At 34.5% G+C, this 15,375-nt stretch overlaps 1 protein-coding gene across 23 annotated transcripts in view; it reads right to left on the bottom strand.

Moving 5' to 3' along the window:
- Positions 1–2,450: 2,450 nt before the first annotated feature.
- Positions 2,451–15,375, bottom strand: part of SGIP1 (SH3GL interacting endocytic adaptor 1) — a 220,181-nt gene continuing 207,256 nt past the window's right edge. For all 23 annotated transcript variants that reach the window (XM_064372455.1, XM_064372456.1, XM_064372460.1 and 20 more), the window contains 5 exons: positions 13,450–13,582; positions 8,464–8,666; positions 7,268–7,332; positions 6,565–6,729; positions 2,451–5,251 (listed from right to left, as the gene is read on the bottom strand). In XM_064372455.1, coding sequence (XP_064228525.1) covers positions 5,229–5,251; positions 6,565–6,729; positions 7,268–7,332; positions 8,464–8,666; positions 13,450–13,582 — 589 coding nt within the window. In that variant the 3' untranslated portion in view covers positions 2,451–5,228. The remainder of the gene's footprint in view (positions 5,252–6,564; positions 6,730–7,267; positions 7,333–8,463; positions 8,667–13,449; positions 13,583–15,375) is intronic.

Below are 15,375 nucleotides of genomic sequence, written 5' to 3'. Positions count from 1 at the left end.
TCAACAGACTTTACATTTGACATGCCTTCACGACAGATATTTAGATCTTAATTAGATGACAACAATGCAACTCCAGCTTGATGGATGTTGACAGAACATTGAAGCAATGACACAAGAGAAAGGCAAGTGTTTTGTTGTTGTTTGTTTTTAATATTTAGCGACTTAAGCAACGTACTCCTATTTCATTTTCCTTCCATACACTCCACTGACAAAAAGTAACGTAATGGTAGCCATATTTAATTCTATTTAATTCATAAGTGAGAGAATGGCATTTAGATACTGTTTGCCATGTGGGAAAAAAAAAAAGCCTAAAGGAGCAGGGAAAATAAAATAAAGCCTTAAGAAGAAAGTGCACACAGTAAAGGGTAGGGAGGTGGGTCATCAGAACAGTCCCTTTAATCAATGTAACTTGGATTGATTTGTTCATTCATATCAACAATTTAATTAGACTCATTGCATGGACACATCATATTTACTTATATTAACTTTCAAAGCTATATTTAGAGATCACTCTTGTTTTGAAATTATTAAGTATAATATCATGCTTCCATTAAAAGATTGCTGATCAGAAGACCATGTGGCAAAATGAGTAAATTTAGACTGAATGGGATTTTGCTCAAATGTATAATCTTTTGGAAAAGGAAAAGCTGACACACACACACACACACACACACACACACACACTCATCTGTTTAGTAGGTATCTGCATATTTTGCTGTATCGTTCAATTTAATTTATAGCCTGTGGTTGTTTTGAGAAAAAATATTGGTGCAACTCTTTTAGAATGAGGCTACTACATGTTTGTAAAGTCAAAAGCTTATAAAATAAACAGGTTCAACTCACAAGTTAGAGATCTGAATGTCCCTTGAAAAGAAGGAAACATTTATTAAGACTTTTTATTTGAATAAATAACAGCTTGCAACCTCCCTACTACTTCAAGTCTTTTAAGACACTGAAGAAAAGGACAGAAATATGAAAATGAGAAAATGCATTTCAAGCTACTTTGAGACTGAGGTGGTTTAACAGAATAACTTTAAGAAAAAGATAGGGATTTTCCTAGGGAAAGATTAGAGGAAATTAAGTGGACTAAATGAAAAACTGAGTAGAAAAATGGTTTTCATCTTAGAATTTAATGCTTAAAATCTGATATAATGTCAGAACTAAGAAGGACCTTAGAGATCTACTAGAGCAGTGATTCTCAAATTTGGGGCACTTATCAAAATGTATAATCCCAAGTCCCATCCCTAGAAGTTTATGCCTTCAATACAAATGTATCGATGCCTACTGTGTATAACTTGTGTGGTGTTACAGTGTTTACAGTTAAACACTGTAACCCCACATGATGATAAATGCCTATAATATTCTAGGCTCTAAGGATATAGTGGTGACCAAACCAAAATCATTAATAAGTGATGATACAAATCATACTTTGAGAAGCATTGATTCTTTTTTGACAACTTAGTTATTGGAATTATCCTTATTTTGGTAATGTTTTTTCATGGTGCCTTCTCTCTTGGCATTCAAATGGAGTATGTATAGTGACATAAGACAGATTTTTTTGTTTAGGATAGACAAAGCAAATAAGGTGTTTCCTTTGCAGTGAGAATAACTGGGTTACTTCCAGCTGCAGTGTCATTTTGGGGAAATTAATTATTCTGTTTAAGCCTCAATTGTCATCACTTGTAAAACAAGAATTAAAAAGAGTACTTACAATTTTTTGATTGATAAGATAATTAAATGAGCTAATATCTGTAGCGACTGGTACACAGTAAGCTCTTTGTCAATTTTTATTGTATATCAGTTTACAAGTTTGCTCATAAAGCCTCAAAAGGTGGTTTCTCTGTGTAAATTAGAATTGTGGAACTTCAGAGTTGGAAGACACTTAATAGATCATTGTGTGTTGTTATGGTGTTTAAACCATGCTCTCAGGAACCCAGATTTAAACTGTTGGAGAAACTCCTGCTTTGCTTTGAGCTGTTTTGACTACCAGGATTCCATGTACAATATTATTAGAAAAAACGTCCTGCTGTTAAGAAAAGCTTGAAAACCACTGGCAATCCCAACTCCTCAGCTAAAGATGAGAAACTGAAAAGGGCAGTGACTTGTCCAATATTATACAGCAGGAGTTAGTGGTACAGCCAATGTATTATAGTTATCTGCTTTTCTAAAGCAAGCTTTAGAAATGGAAATATGTGTGATTATGGCTCAAACACTTTGCTGATTAAGAATATATAAAACAAAGAAAATGATGTAGTTTGACTGAGGGATTCCTATTAACTCAAAACCCTTTGAATTGTGGACATTTTTTCTTCTACAGGTGAAATATATTCCCAAATACCATGCAGTGACTTTTCATTTTGGCTGTGGGTGTAGAGAAGAATACAGCTTTAAAAATGATTAAAAATTTAATTCTTAGTAATTACAAATTTCAATTATGATAAAATTCAGAATAATTATTAATAAAAATTTATTTTTAAAAATTTCATGAAAATATGGATTTTATTGGAAAAGAAAAACATACTTTCCATGTTGCCAAAATAAAGTAGCATCATTCATACTTTTTATCTTGCCAAACCAGAACCTTTTAAAAATTATAACATTCAGGAAATGGCGTTCTGGTTAACTAGAACCATTTCTTTTTGTTTTAATCCTTAGTACTGAAAGTCATTTTAATACATAGTAGTTTATTTTATTCTGACTTGGGAATAAAATGAATAAATGAATCTGACTTAATATGTCTTTAATAACAGACTCTTCCATTGTGTAGGATCATTTTTCAGGATATGAATGCTTATTCTACAGTACTGTGGATATAGATTAACAGGAGATTATAACCTACCAAATTAACAAAACAAAACAAAATGTCAAAATGCAAATCCCTGATACCAGCTTATTGTGTTATTATTTGATCTCTTTTCTGAAAGGTGAAGGGATACATTTTCTATTGAGATTCTGGTTATTCAAAGTTTAATCATTTTGAAATTGCTGACTCCCATTCTGTTTCATAAAGACCAATTAAGGGATCATAGGATTTCTTCACAGTTTCTAATTTAGTCCCTAGAAACATTTGAATAATGTTAGAGATTGCTGTAATCTATGTTTTTAATTACATTTTTAAAAATCAATAAAATTATTTTTTGGGGAAGAAAACCCTGTGTTTAATTGCTAATTCATTCTAGATCTATATAAAATAAAACAAAATAAAATACAAATACAAAGACATGAGAACCAGTAATATGTACACATTTTTAATATGCTTTGTATTAATATTCAATTTTTTAAATGAATTGATTACTTAAAAACACATTGTTATATTCATATGCTGGATAATTCTCAATTTTCTGCTGCTTACTCTCCATTGGTTTTAGCATCATAAATTCCATGTTTCATGGAATTTAAAATCTTGCATTTTCTATTTTGGTTTCAAAATCAAATTGGATACCTTTACATAAAAGGAGTATATTAATTAGTTTGTTCAAAGAAGCTTCAACACCAGACTGCTTTAGGGAGCCAACGGAGAGTTTGTTGAATAGTAAGAATTTTTCCAAGGTAAAACAAATCATTTTGAACATTCTCTTGGTAGCAAGCACTCATAGAGGAGTACAAAGATTAATTTAAAAAGTTTCACTATAAACAACTGCCAGTCACAATCTCATTTTAGAAGTAAGACTTTAAAAATTTAATTTGATTCTAAAATTTAAAGGGGCTAAAGATGCTTTGTTAAATTTGAGTGGATATAAAATGAAATTTAACAACCAATTATAAAAATAATAACTTAATAATTATAGTTATTTAACAGCATAACCTATAATAGAAATTGGTTTATGTTTAAATAAGACCTGTGACTTAAAGGAAGACTGTCATTTTCAGAGCTTAATGAGGGAAGGTTTTACAACTGAGATTCCTGAAGAAGTTCGTCTTTCTAAATGTTCATATCGTGGGACCAGATTGAATAATTGCAGTTTTTATTATACCTTGCAACCATGAAATGACATACATTTTGGATAACTCTCCTCTTGATTCTCTGAGAATGGCAAAGATTTAGTTTTATACAATGAATCCTAATCATCCAAAAGGAAATTTATTACACAGTAATATGACTAGAATTTCATTTATAAAGTTTATTTTTCCATTCTCAAATGACATAAACAATGATTAAAACTCCTTCTGGATTTAAAGAGGGGACTTTTTTTTTTTTTTTTTTTTTTTAAATTCTCAGTCTCAGTGTTTTGATTCCTGTGGGTAAAGAGGAAGATGTAAGATAACATTCCTCCATACTGGATGAGTAAGACCATCTATTCAGAGTAATTGAGCAAAAGTTGTTAACCAGTTCAACTATGGAAAGTCTTGAAATCTTAAAACCACAATTTTGGTTTTCGTCTGATTATTCAGCAATCTCTACATTTGCTAAACTGTAGAGAGGGGCAAGTAGTTAAGACTTCAACATCTTCTTAACTCTTGATTATAATTTAATATACTTAAACTTTAAATATGAATTGCTTTCCCTTTTTACACAAGTTATAAAAATAAGAGGCCCTGTTTACACAGTTTGCATTTTTATGAAATTTGCAGTTTGAAAAAAAAGCTCTTTAAAAAGTGGTAACTAATGCTTTTTTTTTGAATATGCTGTAACCTTAGAATTTTTTTTCTGAAATAGTTTCTCAATTTATCCCACTAAACATTTGAAGATAGAATTTATATTTAGCACTAGAGTAAAACATATTAAGGATTGAAGAAAAGTAAATTTGTTTCTTTTTCTTCTGGTTCCACTTAAGTTTCTTTAATATGTGGCACCCCCTTTATGACAGCTATCAATATTATATTTAATTTTATATATTGACAAAATGCAATCTACCTCTGTAAGCATTGTGCCATTCAACAATACTACTATTAAATTTACATACCACAGTTTAAATTACATCCATTTCAGGAATGGTAGAATGCTAAAACTCAAGTGTCTAACTGCCTTACTGGAATGAGAGTACAATTTACAAATACAATAATTACATTTTAAAACCATTAACAATATTACACCTAGAAGTAAATACTGTAGGACTGGTCATCAGGGTATTGTGTGAGGGAAATCACAGCTGAAAGTCATTGACTTTCCACCTGTTATATCCCAAGTGCAGATATTGGTTTGTTTTCATCAAACCGAAATTAAAACCTGTTTCTCACACATCAGTTCTCCATTATATGAATCTTCCAAATCCTTGCATGAGATTTTATTAGTTATCTGCCAAGTATTTTCCTGCAAAACAAAATAACATGTCGACAGGTTACCTGTTAGTTCAATAATGTAATTATTATATGGGTAGCATTTCTGTTCCTCCTTCCCTGCCCCTAGGAGCAGATACTGCATATGCTAGAGGTGCAATACGAATAAAAGATACATAAAGTTTCCAAATCAATTTCAATTTTTAAGATCAGTTAGTTGCCTTTTCATATTTCCATAGATTAACAGTTTGCAGAGGTTTGGGTTTTGGCCAGTATAGATTGGGAGATTTATTTCTGGATGTGAGAATCCAACTTATTTTAGAAAGGGTGATCATATAATTTATTTTCCAACTTGGATCATTTTTTAGAGTGAAAGCGGTATAATCAATAATCACACCAGTACAGTAAACATTAAAAAAACAGGATTTATTCCAGCAAATCACTGAAAAGTATAATCACTCTAGTATTAGGAGTTCCTCTCCCCCAATTAAAAAACAAAACAAAACCCCATATTTTGTGCTAAATAAAACCTGTCTCATGGCCATATTCAGCTTTTGGGTGACAAGTTTTGATCTGTGACCTAGATTCTTTTGAGTTTGTAATAACTCAAAGTGAAAAATAGATTCTCCCATATCTCAGCTAAACCTGACAAGTCTACTCTATGAAGCCTTGTCAGAGAACAAAAAGTTTTCAGGTGGGAAATAAATTAAAAGGCAAAGCTGGGCACCATGGCTCACACCTGGAATCCTAGCACTTTGGGAGGCCAAGGCGGGCAGATTGCCTGAGCTCAGGAGTTTGAAACCAGCCTGGCAACATGGTGAAACCCTGTCTCTACTAAAATACAAAAAATTAGCTGGCATGGTGGCGTGCACCAGTAGTCCCAGCTACTAGGGAGGCTGAGGCAGGAGAATCGCTTGAACCTGGGATGGGGAGATTGCAGTGAGCCGAGATGGCACCACTGCACTCCAGCCTGGGCGACAGAGCAAGACTCTGTCTCAAAAAAAAAAAAAAATGCAAACAATATTTATCTCGTTTGTCAATATAATAAAGGTAGGATTTACTCCATTAACCTGAGTATACACATCTATATAATGGGAACAACTGGCTAGCCCCACTTAAGAAACAGTGTTAGGATGAGTAGCCAGAGCCTCCTGACTTCGGATTTCTAGTTCATTGTCCTATTTCTATTTCATTCAATAGTTGGTTTGTTTTCTAACTGGGATGGGAGTTGAAAGTGGGAAAGAGGTGGAGGAAAAAGATGAGAAAATCACAACCTATTCCTCTTAAGGAAGAGTAGTCAAGGCAGCATTATTTTTGCAAATGGAAAAAATCAAGATACTCATTTACCTGCAGCAAACCTTTTCTTGATAAGTGAAAATCGATACCCTGCTCCAACAAGTTCAATGTCACAGCCAGAAAGGGTGCTTCCTTCACTTGTGAACTGCACAACTAATGGAGAAGGTTTGCTTGGGCCTTCTGATAACTGAAATCTTGCCAACAAAGAACCCACCCCTAAAAAAAGTATTACAAGGTAACAGTCAACATAATATTCTGGATGTAATCCTGGACATTGCATTCAAAAGAACATACAAAATCAGACTTTACTGACAAAATGGTGATTAAATGAAATTTATCATTGAATATTATGAGCAACTCTATTTGCACACTGGTAACATTCTACTTCCGTTAGATGGTACCTCCAAATTTGAATATGTGCTACTTGGAAGCCCTTGTAATTTCCAATCTATAATTAATATCTGAGGAGAGTGAAAAATATCTAATCCGGGAGTGTGGATCTGACACAGGATGGAAACGTGACTCCTTAAGAGGCCTGAACAATAGTTTGTTTGATATGGAGTCTGTAGAAAACGGGAAAAAGAGAATTCACTGAAGAATTTTTTGCTTTTATTAATTGAAATAAGTAACTGCAAAAATGGAGTGAAGTATTCTGTTTGTTTTTATTGCTACATGTTTTGGGTAATAGTTGGCAAATACCTAAAAGCTATTTTACTTTTACATGTCAAATAAAATAAGCTTGTGATTTCATTACCTCCATTTTCTGACTTCTGAGAGATATCAGGAATCTTCCACAATATTCTTTGTTGTTCAGCATTCCTAAAAATAAATTAGGTAAAAAGTTTTTGCATATGCAAGGGTTTTTGTTTAATGGATGCCATGTTTTTTTCTGGATAGTATTAATTTTTAAAAATAGATCTTGAAAAGTTTCACTACAATTTAAAAATTCTCTCTCTCTCTCTCTCTCCCCCCTCCCAGACATACATAAATCTCTCTTTTCCCCGACCTTATTTTAACTAGCTAGAACACCATAAGATGTACATTTAGAGGACAAAGCAGAGTTAAATGAGTTTTTTCATATACATCTGCTAAAGCAAATACATGGGAAGACAGATGAGAGTATCAGTTAATCAATTAATTAAGGTAATTAAAATTGGGTTCATGATCTGGCTGACATTCATCTTTAAAACAAATTCTACTTTTTGCTTTTGACAGTCATATGGAAAAAATGAAATGCTCTTTCTAGAACAAGTTCTTCAAAACAGATGACATAGGCACGATGAATCTATTCAGTTTCTAGACCCTTGCCTTCTCTAGTGTGCCTTTTATAGTTCAGAGGCTAGAAAATGAGACACTACATTTCTCAGAGGCCTTTGCAGTTAGGGTCCTAGGTGCAAATCAAGTCTACCAATTCGTGCATGGTTTGAGATTTAGAAGACAGAAGGGAGGCAGAGGCCATTCTTCTGCAGGTTCCTTGGCTATTTTCCTCTGATCAGCAACCTAACTCAGATGTGGGTATCTTTGAACAACAGGGGTCCACTCTAGCCTCTGGTTTGGGGGTGCCGAGAAGCACTTAAGGAGGTGTCAATAGGTCCTTGCTGGTCCTAGGATCAGAATTACAGCTCTGGCTTCTTGAATTCAGTGGATCTACAGGAAGCCTTCTAATTTCTCTCCTTCCCCCGATTGTGGCAGGCCAGTTCGGCAGAGGTCTGGGAGGCATGTTTAGAGATCCAGCCTATTCCTTTCCCACTTCCACCATTACGTAAGCATTGAAGTCCCTGTTGAATTAGTTTTTGCTTAAAATAGATACCAGCAGTTTCTACTTTCTGCCCTGAACCCCAATACACAGGACTGCTGTCATCTCCTCCTACAGGAAACACAAGTGCTAAGAAGTCTGTGACTCCTTGACCCAGAGGAGCCCCCCAGTTGAGAGAATAGAAGACTTCATACCAGACTGCTGGTGGGAGCACTGCTTGGAGCTTGGTTACGCCTCCGTCGATGGGTACCAGGAACTGCACATTGTTGAGGGCCACGGCGGTTGTCATTGCATCTGTGTTGTATTTGTAATCTATGCGCAGGTCAGTGCTTGCAGGCTCACATCGCCAATTCACTGCCAGGTTCAGAGGCGTGGACTGAATACCCTGGGCAGACACCTTGCCAAATGACAGGAAAGAGACTATTTAAGGTTCGACCAATAATCTGAAACGAAACCAGAATCTATGATTTTCTCCCACAGGGATGTTCTTAGACATCAAAATGTCATAATGTTTTTTATGCTGCTCACAAGCAACCATGAGTGAGAGGCACCATGAAGGGTGCTGTGAGAGAGAGCTCCAGGTAAACCATTACAGACTAAAAACACGAAAGCAGCTAAGAGAGTCTCCGTAGCACTTTGGAGTTTCCAATACACTTCATGTTAGTTGAGGAGGTGGACTAGCAGGCTGGCCAGGAGCTAAGGCCGAGAAGCTAGACAGTCACGGGTGTGAGTTCTGATTCTGCCATTCCACTTACAAGCTAAGTGATCTTGGACAAGTTCCTAAACCTCTCTGAGCTTCAGTTCTTTCCTCATCTGCTAAATGGGAATTATAACAATAATATTTACCCACAGGGTTGTCAGGAAGATTGAAGGAGATGTTTTTGTGAAACACTCAGCAGGATGCCTGGCACACACTAAGGAATTACATTTTGGTAAGTGTTACCTTTAATATTCTTACCATATTTGCTCTTCAACAACAAACCAGTGAGCTAGACTAGGGTAGGTTATTATTACTCCTTTGGGATTTTACACCTGGTTTCAAGTCCTTACTTTGGCAAATCCCAAAGGGATTTACTTTCTTTACTTCCTTTGGGATTCCTCTAGCTGAAAGTGCTACAGTGCTAGATTCTACTGTCAATACTAATTAGAACCAACTGTGAGCTTGACTTAAAAAAAAAAACCCACCAGGTTTGAAGAAAAAACAAACATTTATCTAAAGGCAATAATATTGATGTGAATTCTGGGTCCACAGTGAAAAATTTACAGTGTTACGATTTCTCGACGATTGTTCATTATGGTGGCAAGTAAGTCTCCAAGAGAGTCACCTCTCACATGTACATGTACATTGCAGTGATCAGATAAGTGGTGTCTATGCCCGTGGATTTTTATTCATGGAGTATGATGAGCTTTGCTGATTTTGAAGGATATAAACAGCTGTCTAGGAAGTGCTTGTGCATATGGTCACCATGGAGAAGGGTCCTGAAGGCAGGTTGAACTTTCAAGGCAGGAGTGGTCTTGGCAGAAACAAGCCCCAAAATGAATTCTTTTATAAAATGACAGATATCGCTTTTGATGACAATTTAAACTAGTTAACCATTATAGTTTTCAAACTTTAAATATTATTGGCAGCATAATGCTTTCTGCAGACGAACATTTATTTAAAAATCTATTAACTAAAGTGGATCAAAAGCAGAGCAATCTCCCTCCCCCACCCCATTTTCTGGACTCTGTCCTCAGTGGTAGTTCTCAACCTGATTATAGTTCCTCTACCTGGGGAGGTGCTTTTTGGGTATATGAAAATGTGTTTTTGATTGTTCCAATTTCTGGGGGGATGCTATGGGACCAGAAACTAAACACGCTGCAATTTAAGGGCAATTCCACAAAATGCTGGTTGTGCTTCTCTACCCAATTCCTTGCATTGTTGAAAAACAACAACAAAAACCAGGCAAGCAACAGCAAAGTAATTCTTCAAAGCACACGTTAAAATAAAACAGCAAGTCTAGGGCTCTTTACATTTCATGAAGTACTTTGAAATATATTAGGCTATTAGCTTCTTATAGCAACCTATAAAATAGGCAGATATCGTTATTACCCTTAGATGAGGAAACTGAGGTTCCGGGATATAAAGCAACCAAGGTCAGTGGCCAGTAGAAAGCCGACTTAATTCTGTAATTCAGTATCTTGCTTACGCTTTATTTATTTATTAAAAAAAAATAGCGATGGGGTCTCCTTATGTTGCCGAAGCTGGTCTCAAACTCCTGGACTCAAGTGATCCTCCTGCCTCAGCCTACCAAAGTGCTAGGATTACAGGTGTAATCCTAGACCTTGCCTACATTTTAGTACTACACCTGGACCTTGCCTACATTTTAATACTTTACACAAAGCTCATACTGCAATACATGAATTCTATCTGCTTTCTAGATTTACTTAATAACAAACAGAAATAAAAAACTCCACAGGATTTTAAAATTTCAAACAAACATTTAATCTGAAGTGAAAATGTACTGCAGTGTATATAATTAGAGTCCATGAAGGTGAAGAACTGCCATCCTATTTCCACACTTTGGGGATACAAACCATGCATGAAATTTGCCTTCTGCCTTGGAATTTAACTTCTCATTCAGAGAAAAGAATCACATTTAGAGTTTTCCTTTCTTATTTCCTTTCATTTCTCACTAAGCGTATTTAAATATTTTGGGAAATAGCTAAATAAAATGTGTTTTCTATTATATTTTAATTTATAAGTGATGAATTTATGCCATATTATATATTAGTAAGTATTATCCATAATGTTCAAAGAGTAGATACTATTCTCACAAGAAAAAAATTATATTCTTTTGCATTTTTGAAAAATCTACCATTATATGGATATTTTACTTTAAATGGTTTCCTTACAACATTTTAAATATATGTTTTTCAAAGCATAGGATGCATAAAATCTCTTGAGGAACTTGTATAAAGTACAGATACCTGGGTTGCATTCTAAGCCAATAAAATAAAATAAAATATATGTATATTTAATATATATATATCTGCTAGGCCTAACACTACACACACATATATAAATACATAAATATATATAAAAAATATAATATATATAAAAAATATATAAATAATATATCTTTAAATAATCTAAATAAATATAATAATATAATATACATTATATATTTATTTATAACACATAATATATTATATATTATATAATATTTATTTATAACATACAATATAATACCTAATGTAATTATATAACATACTATATATAATTATATAATGTAATCATATAACATATGTTATTAATATTTATTATATTTATATATATACATATATATATTTCTTTTTAGCATCAATTCAGAACTAGCATTTAATTATAAGTTCCTTGGTGATTGAGAAATACAGCCAAGTTTGAGATATTCTGATTTTTATTAAAGTATTAGTTTCTTCATTTTAAGAAAAATAATCTGAACATATTTAATAAAAAATTATAATGCATTAAAAATAAGATAAATGAAATAATCCAGGCACAGAAAGACCAATACCACACGATCTCACTCTTACATGAAATATTTAAAAGTTGATCTTGGCTGGGCACAGTGGCGCTATGGGAGGCCAAGGTGGGTGGATGACCTGAGGCCAGGAGCTCGAGACCAGCCTGGCCAACATGGCGAAACCCCATCTCTATTGAAAATACAAAAATTAGCCAGGTATGGCAATGCATGCCTGTAATCCCAGCTAAAAGGGAGGCTAAGGCAGGAGAATTGCTTGAAACCGGTAGGTGGAGGTTACTATAAGGCAAGATTGTGCCACTGCACTCCAGCTTGGGCAACAGAGTGAGACATTGCCTCAAAAAACTAACTAAATAAAATAAAATAAAAATAAAAGTTGATCTTATAGAATTAGAGAGTAGAATGGCAGTTACCAGAGGCTGAGGTGGTGGCAGTGGTGGGGGTGGGGGTTTGTTTGGAGAGATGTTGGTCAAAGGACACAAAATTTCAGTTAGATGGGAGAACAAATTCCAGAGATTGATTGTGTAATATGGTGACTACAGTTAATAATCATATACTGTTTTCTTAAAAAACGCTAAAGAGAATGAATATAAAGTGTTCTCATTACAAAAATAACTATGTGAGGTAATGCATATGTTAATTAGTTGAATTTAGTCATTCTACAACGTACATATGTTCAAAATATCATATTGTACCTAATACAGACATACGATTGTACCTGTCAATTAAAAAAAAAAGTGTAACAAAATCTAGGCAGTTGGTGGGTGTGGTGGCTCACGCCTGCAATCCCAGCACTTTGTGAGGCCAAGGTGCGCAGATAACCTGAGGCCAGGAGTTCCAGACCGGCATAGCTAACATGGTGAAACCCCATCTCTACTAAAAATACAAAAAACTAGCTGGGTGTGGTGGTGCACACCTGTAATCCTAGCTACTCAGGAGGCTGAGGTAGGAGAATCGCTTGAACACGGGAGGCAGACATTACAGTGAGCTGAGATTGTGCCACTGCACTCCAGCCTGGGCGACAGGGTGAGACTTCGTCTCAAAAAAACCCAAAAAAATATAGGCAGTCAAGTGGCTGGGAATCAATAAGAGACTCAGGCACTATAGGATCCAGGTAGGAATTAGGATTGTTTACTATATCAATAATAATTTGAGACAAAGGCAATCCCAGATATAAAAATAAAGTTTGCATGTATTGTACTATACATATCAAATATTCTTTTATTATTGAACTATTTATAATGTTAGACTTTATTAGAATTCTTATATAGGACTATCTTACTAGAAAAACAAAAGCAATTGTTTACATTGAATCATTTAAAATAAGAGGTTTTAGTATAGTAATGTTCTTAACAAAATTATAATTATCTGGTTTATCAGTACAAACTTATAATCTTAATTGGTATAATGTTCTGCAACTTCATTTTTTTGTGGCACATTTCTCTAATTTTGTGATAAAATATTTTACTTGTAAGCTTAAACTAATAAGAATATGTATGCATATTTTTTGTCAGTAGTCCCCAAGTTGTCTTTTGAAGTTTCCATTTAAAAAAATGAATTATACCTTTTAAATAATGTTAAAAGAAGTGTTACTTTAGTTACTTTTATTCAATAGTAGGTACTTTAGAAAACAAATATGTCATGTGAAAGAAATCCTTACCATGTAAATACCCTTACCTGATATTTGAGCATGTCGACGTTATAATACGTAGCCTGGGGTTTTTGTTCAGACACTTTCTTTAGGTGAGTCATCAAATTTGGCATGTTTACCCAGAATTCCTTGGTATTGGCATCATTTTGTGTATTATCACTGTTCATTTGGGAAGAAAAATGATTGAGTAGCATCTTATAACAAATCAAAACCCTACAAGAAGCAGCTTAGCAAATTGTCATCCGATATCTAGAGTCATCTTTTGACTATTTGTAGAGATTATTATGAATCTATTAACAGTAGTGTGGTTTTCAAACAAATACAGTTCTGAATGTTATTGTGATGGTAGATTAATCCACAGGGAGGAGCTATTGTCTTGCTATCAATCTCAGTGAGTGCCCAGTAATATTAACTAATCACAGTGATAACTGGGAGCTTTAAAGAGTGAATTATTTATCAACTCAAACTTCATAGCCCTTTCTACAGCACCAGTTTTGTCTAAATTAGTCAGTTAATACAATTAAGGAACTGAATACATTTATTTTCTTTTGAATTACTTTGAGTAGTAGTGCCTCAGAAATTATCCAGTGAAATATTTGGCCAAATGTAAACATGGTCTTTATCACCAACTAAGCAGAAAAGAGTGATACTAAAATTACCAGTCTACCTTTTCAGCATACATAATAGTTCATCCATGAGTATCTAAATCATCAAAGATTTCCCTTCACTTACAAGATGATTCTGGAGTTTAAATGATAGTAATCATGGTATTATAATACAGAAGAAAAGTGCAGTCTTTACAAGCTAAGGAGTTTTATATCCCTCTGAGAGCCTTAGCTTTGCTCAGAGGCCTGAATACAGACCACTTACCAAATCTATCTTGCAAATGCTCATCTCAATGATAAAAAAGAATCAGGCAAGAGTGTACAAATATCTGACTTACTTCCCATATAATGAGGAAGCTGAGGCCCCAAGTGATTCAGTTACTTGTCACACAACACATTTGCTGACGCTTCACATTCAGAATATCCTATATAGTACAATAGCATATAATAGGTGCTTAAGAAATTATGCTAGGCATTATAAACTAATTCATTAAAATCTACCCCACAAAGGGAGAATTATTGACTTTGCTTTTAAAGATGAGCAAACTTGTTATAAAAAGAGAAAATTAGGGGTTGAGAAGAGAGAAGGCTGATACAGTGAAAACGTGAAAAAAAACAGGTCAAAAGTAAGTTGCTGTGATTCAGCTTCCAGAAGTCACATAAATCAAGAAAGTTGAGTAAAGAAACACTAGGGCCCTAAAACTGTCACTGGTCTGTTAGGAAAGGGTGCCCAAGTCTCAGTGTGACCAGTGTGGTTTTGTTGTCTCTGGATAGGAGGTTATTGAGGACAAGGTAAAGCTCTTTGACTCTGGGAATGGAAAAAAGGGGTGGAAAATACACCTGGTACTTAAGACTTTGCCCCTGCTGAGCTAGGGATGCTGATAAGGACTGTCCGAGTTTTTTAGATTGAAAAGCATCTAAGCTACCCAAGTTCCCAGAGCTATCGCTACACAAGCAGACAGGAGATAAGAGTAACAGAGGGTCAGTGAAATTAAGTGATTTGCTTAAGGTCATGCAGTGAATAAGAAACAGAGCTTGATCCCAGCCCATACTGGTTGTACAGGTCACGCTTTCCCACCATGTCAAAACAGAGGTTTGGAATTAATATCCAGCAACATGTCATTAATGTATACTAAGTAGATTTGAATAATTGGGAAACCCTCAATTATATAATACTATTTTACAGAAATGCATTTGCTGAGTTTAATAGCAAAATAGGCTGTCATAGGTCTGTGATAATTTCTTAGAGAACCTGCTTTAATAAATATTCAAGAACGCTTTGCTAATCAAATGCTTACACAGAGATGAAATTCTTAAATGCTCAAGAAGCCCTGAGCATTCTTTGGT

This window comes from Aotus nancymaae, unplaced genomic scaffold (assembly GCF_030222135.1).
Source record: "Aotus nancymaae isolate 86718 unplaced genomic scaffold, 86718_ANA_hifiasm-v0.15.2.pri h1tg000007l, whole genome shotgun sequence".
In the NCBI taxonomy this organism is placed as follows: Eukaryota; Metazoa; Chordata; class Mammalia; order Primates; family Aotidae; genus Aotus; species Aotus nancymaae.
Note: the sequence above shows the minus strand (reverse complement) of the source record. Positions and strands in the feature narration are given on the sequence as shown.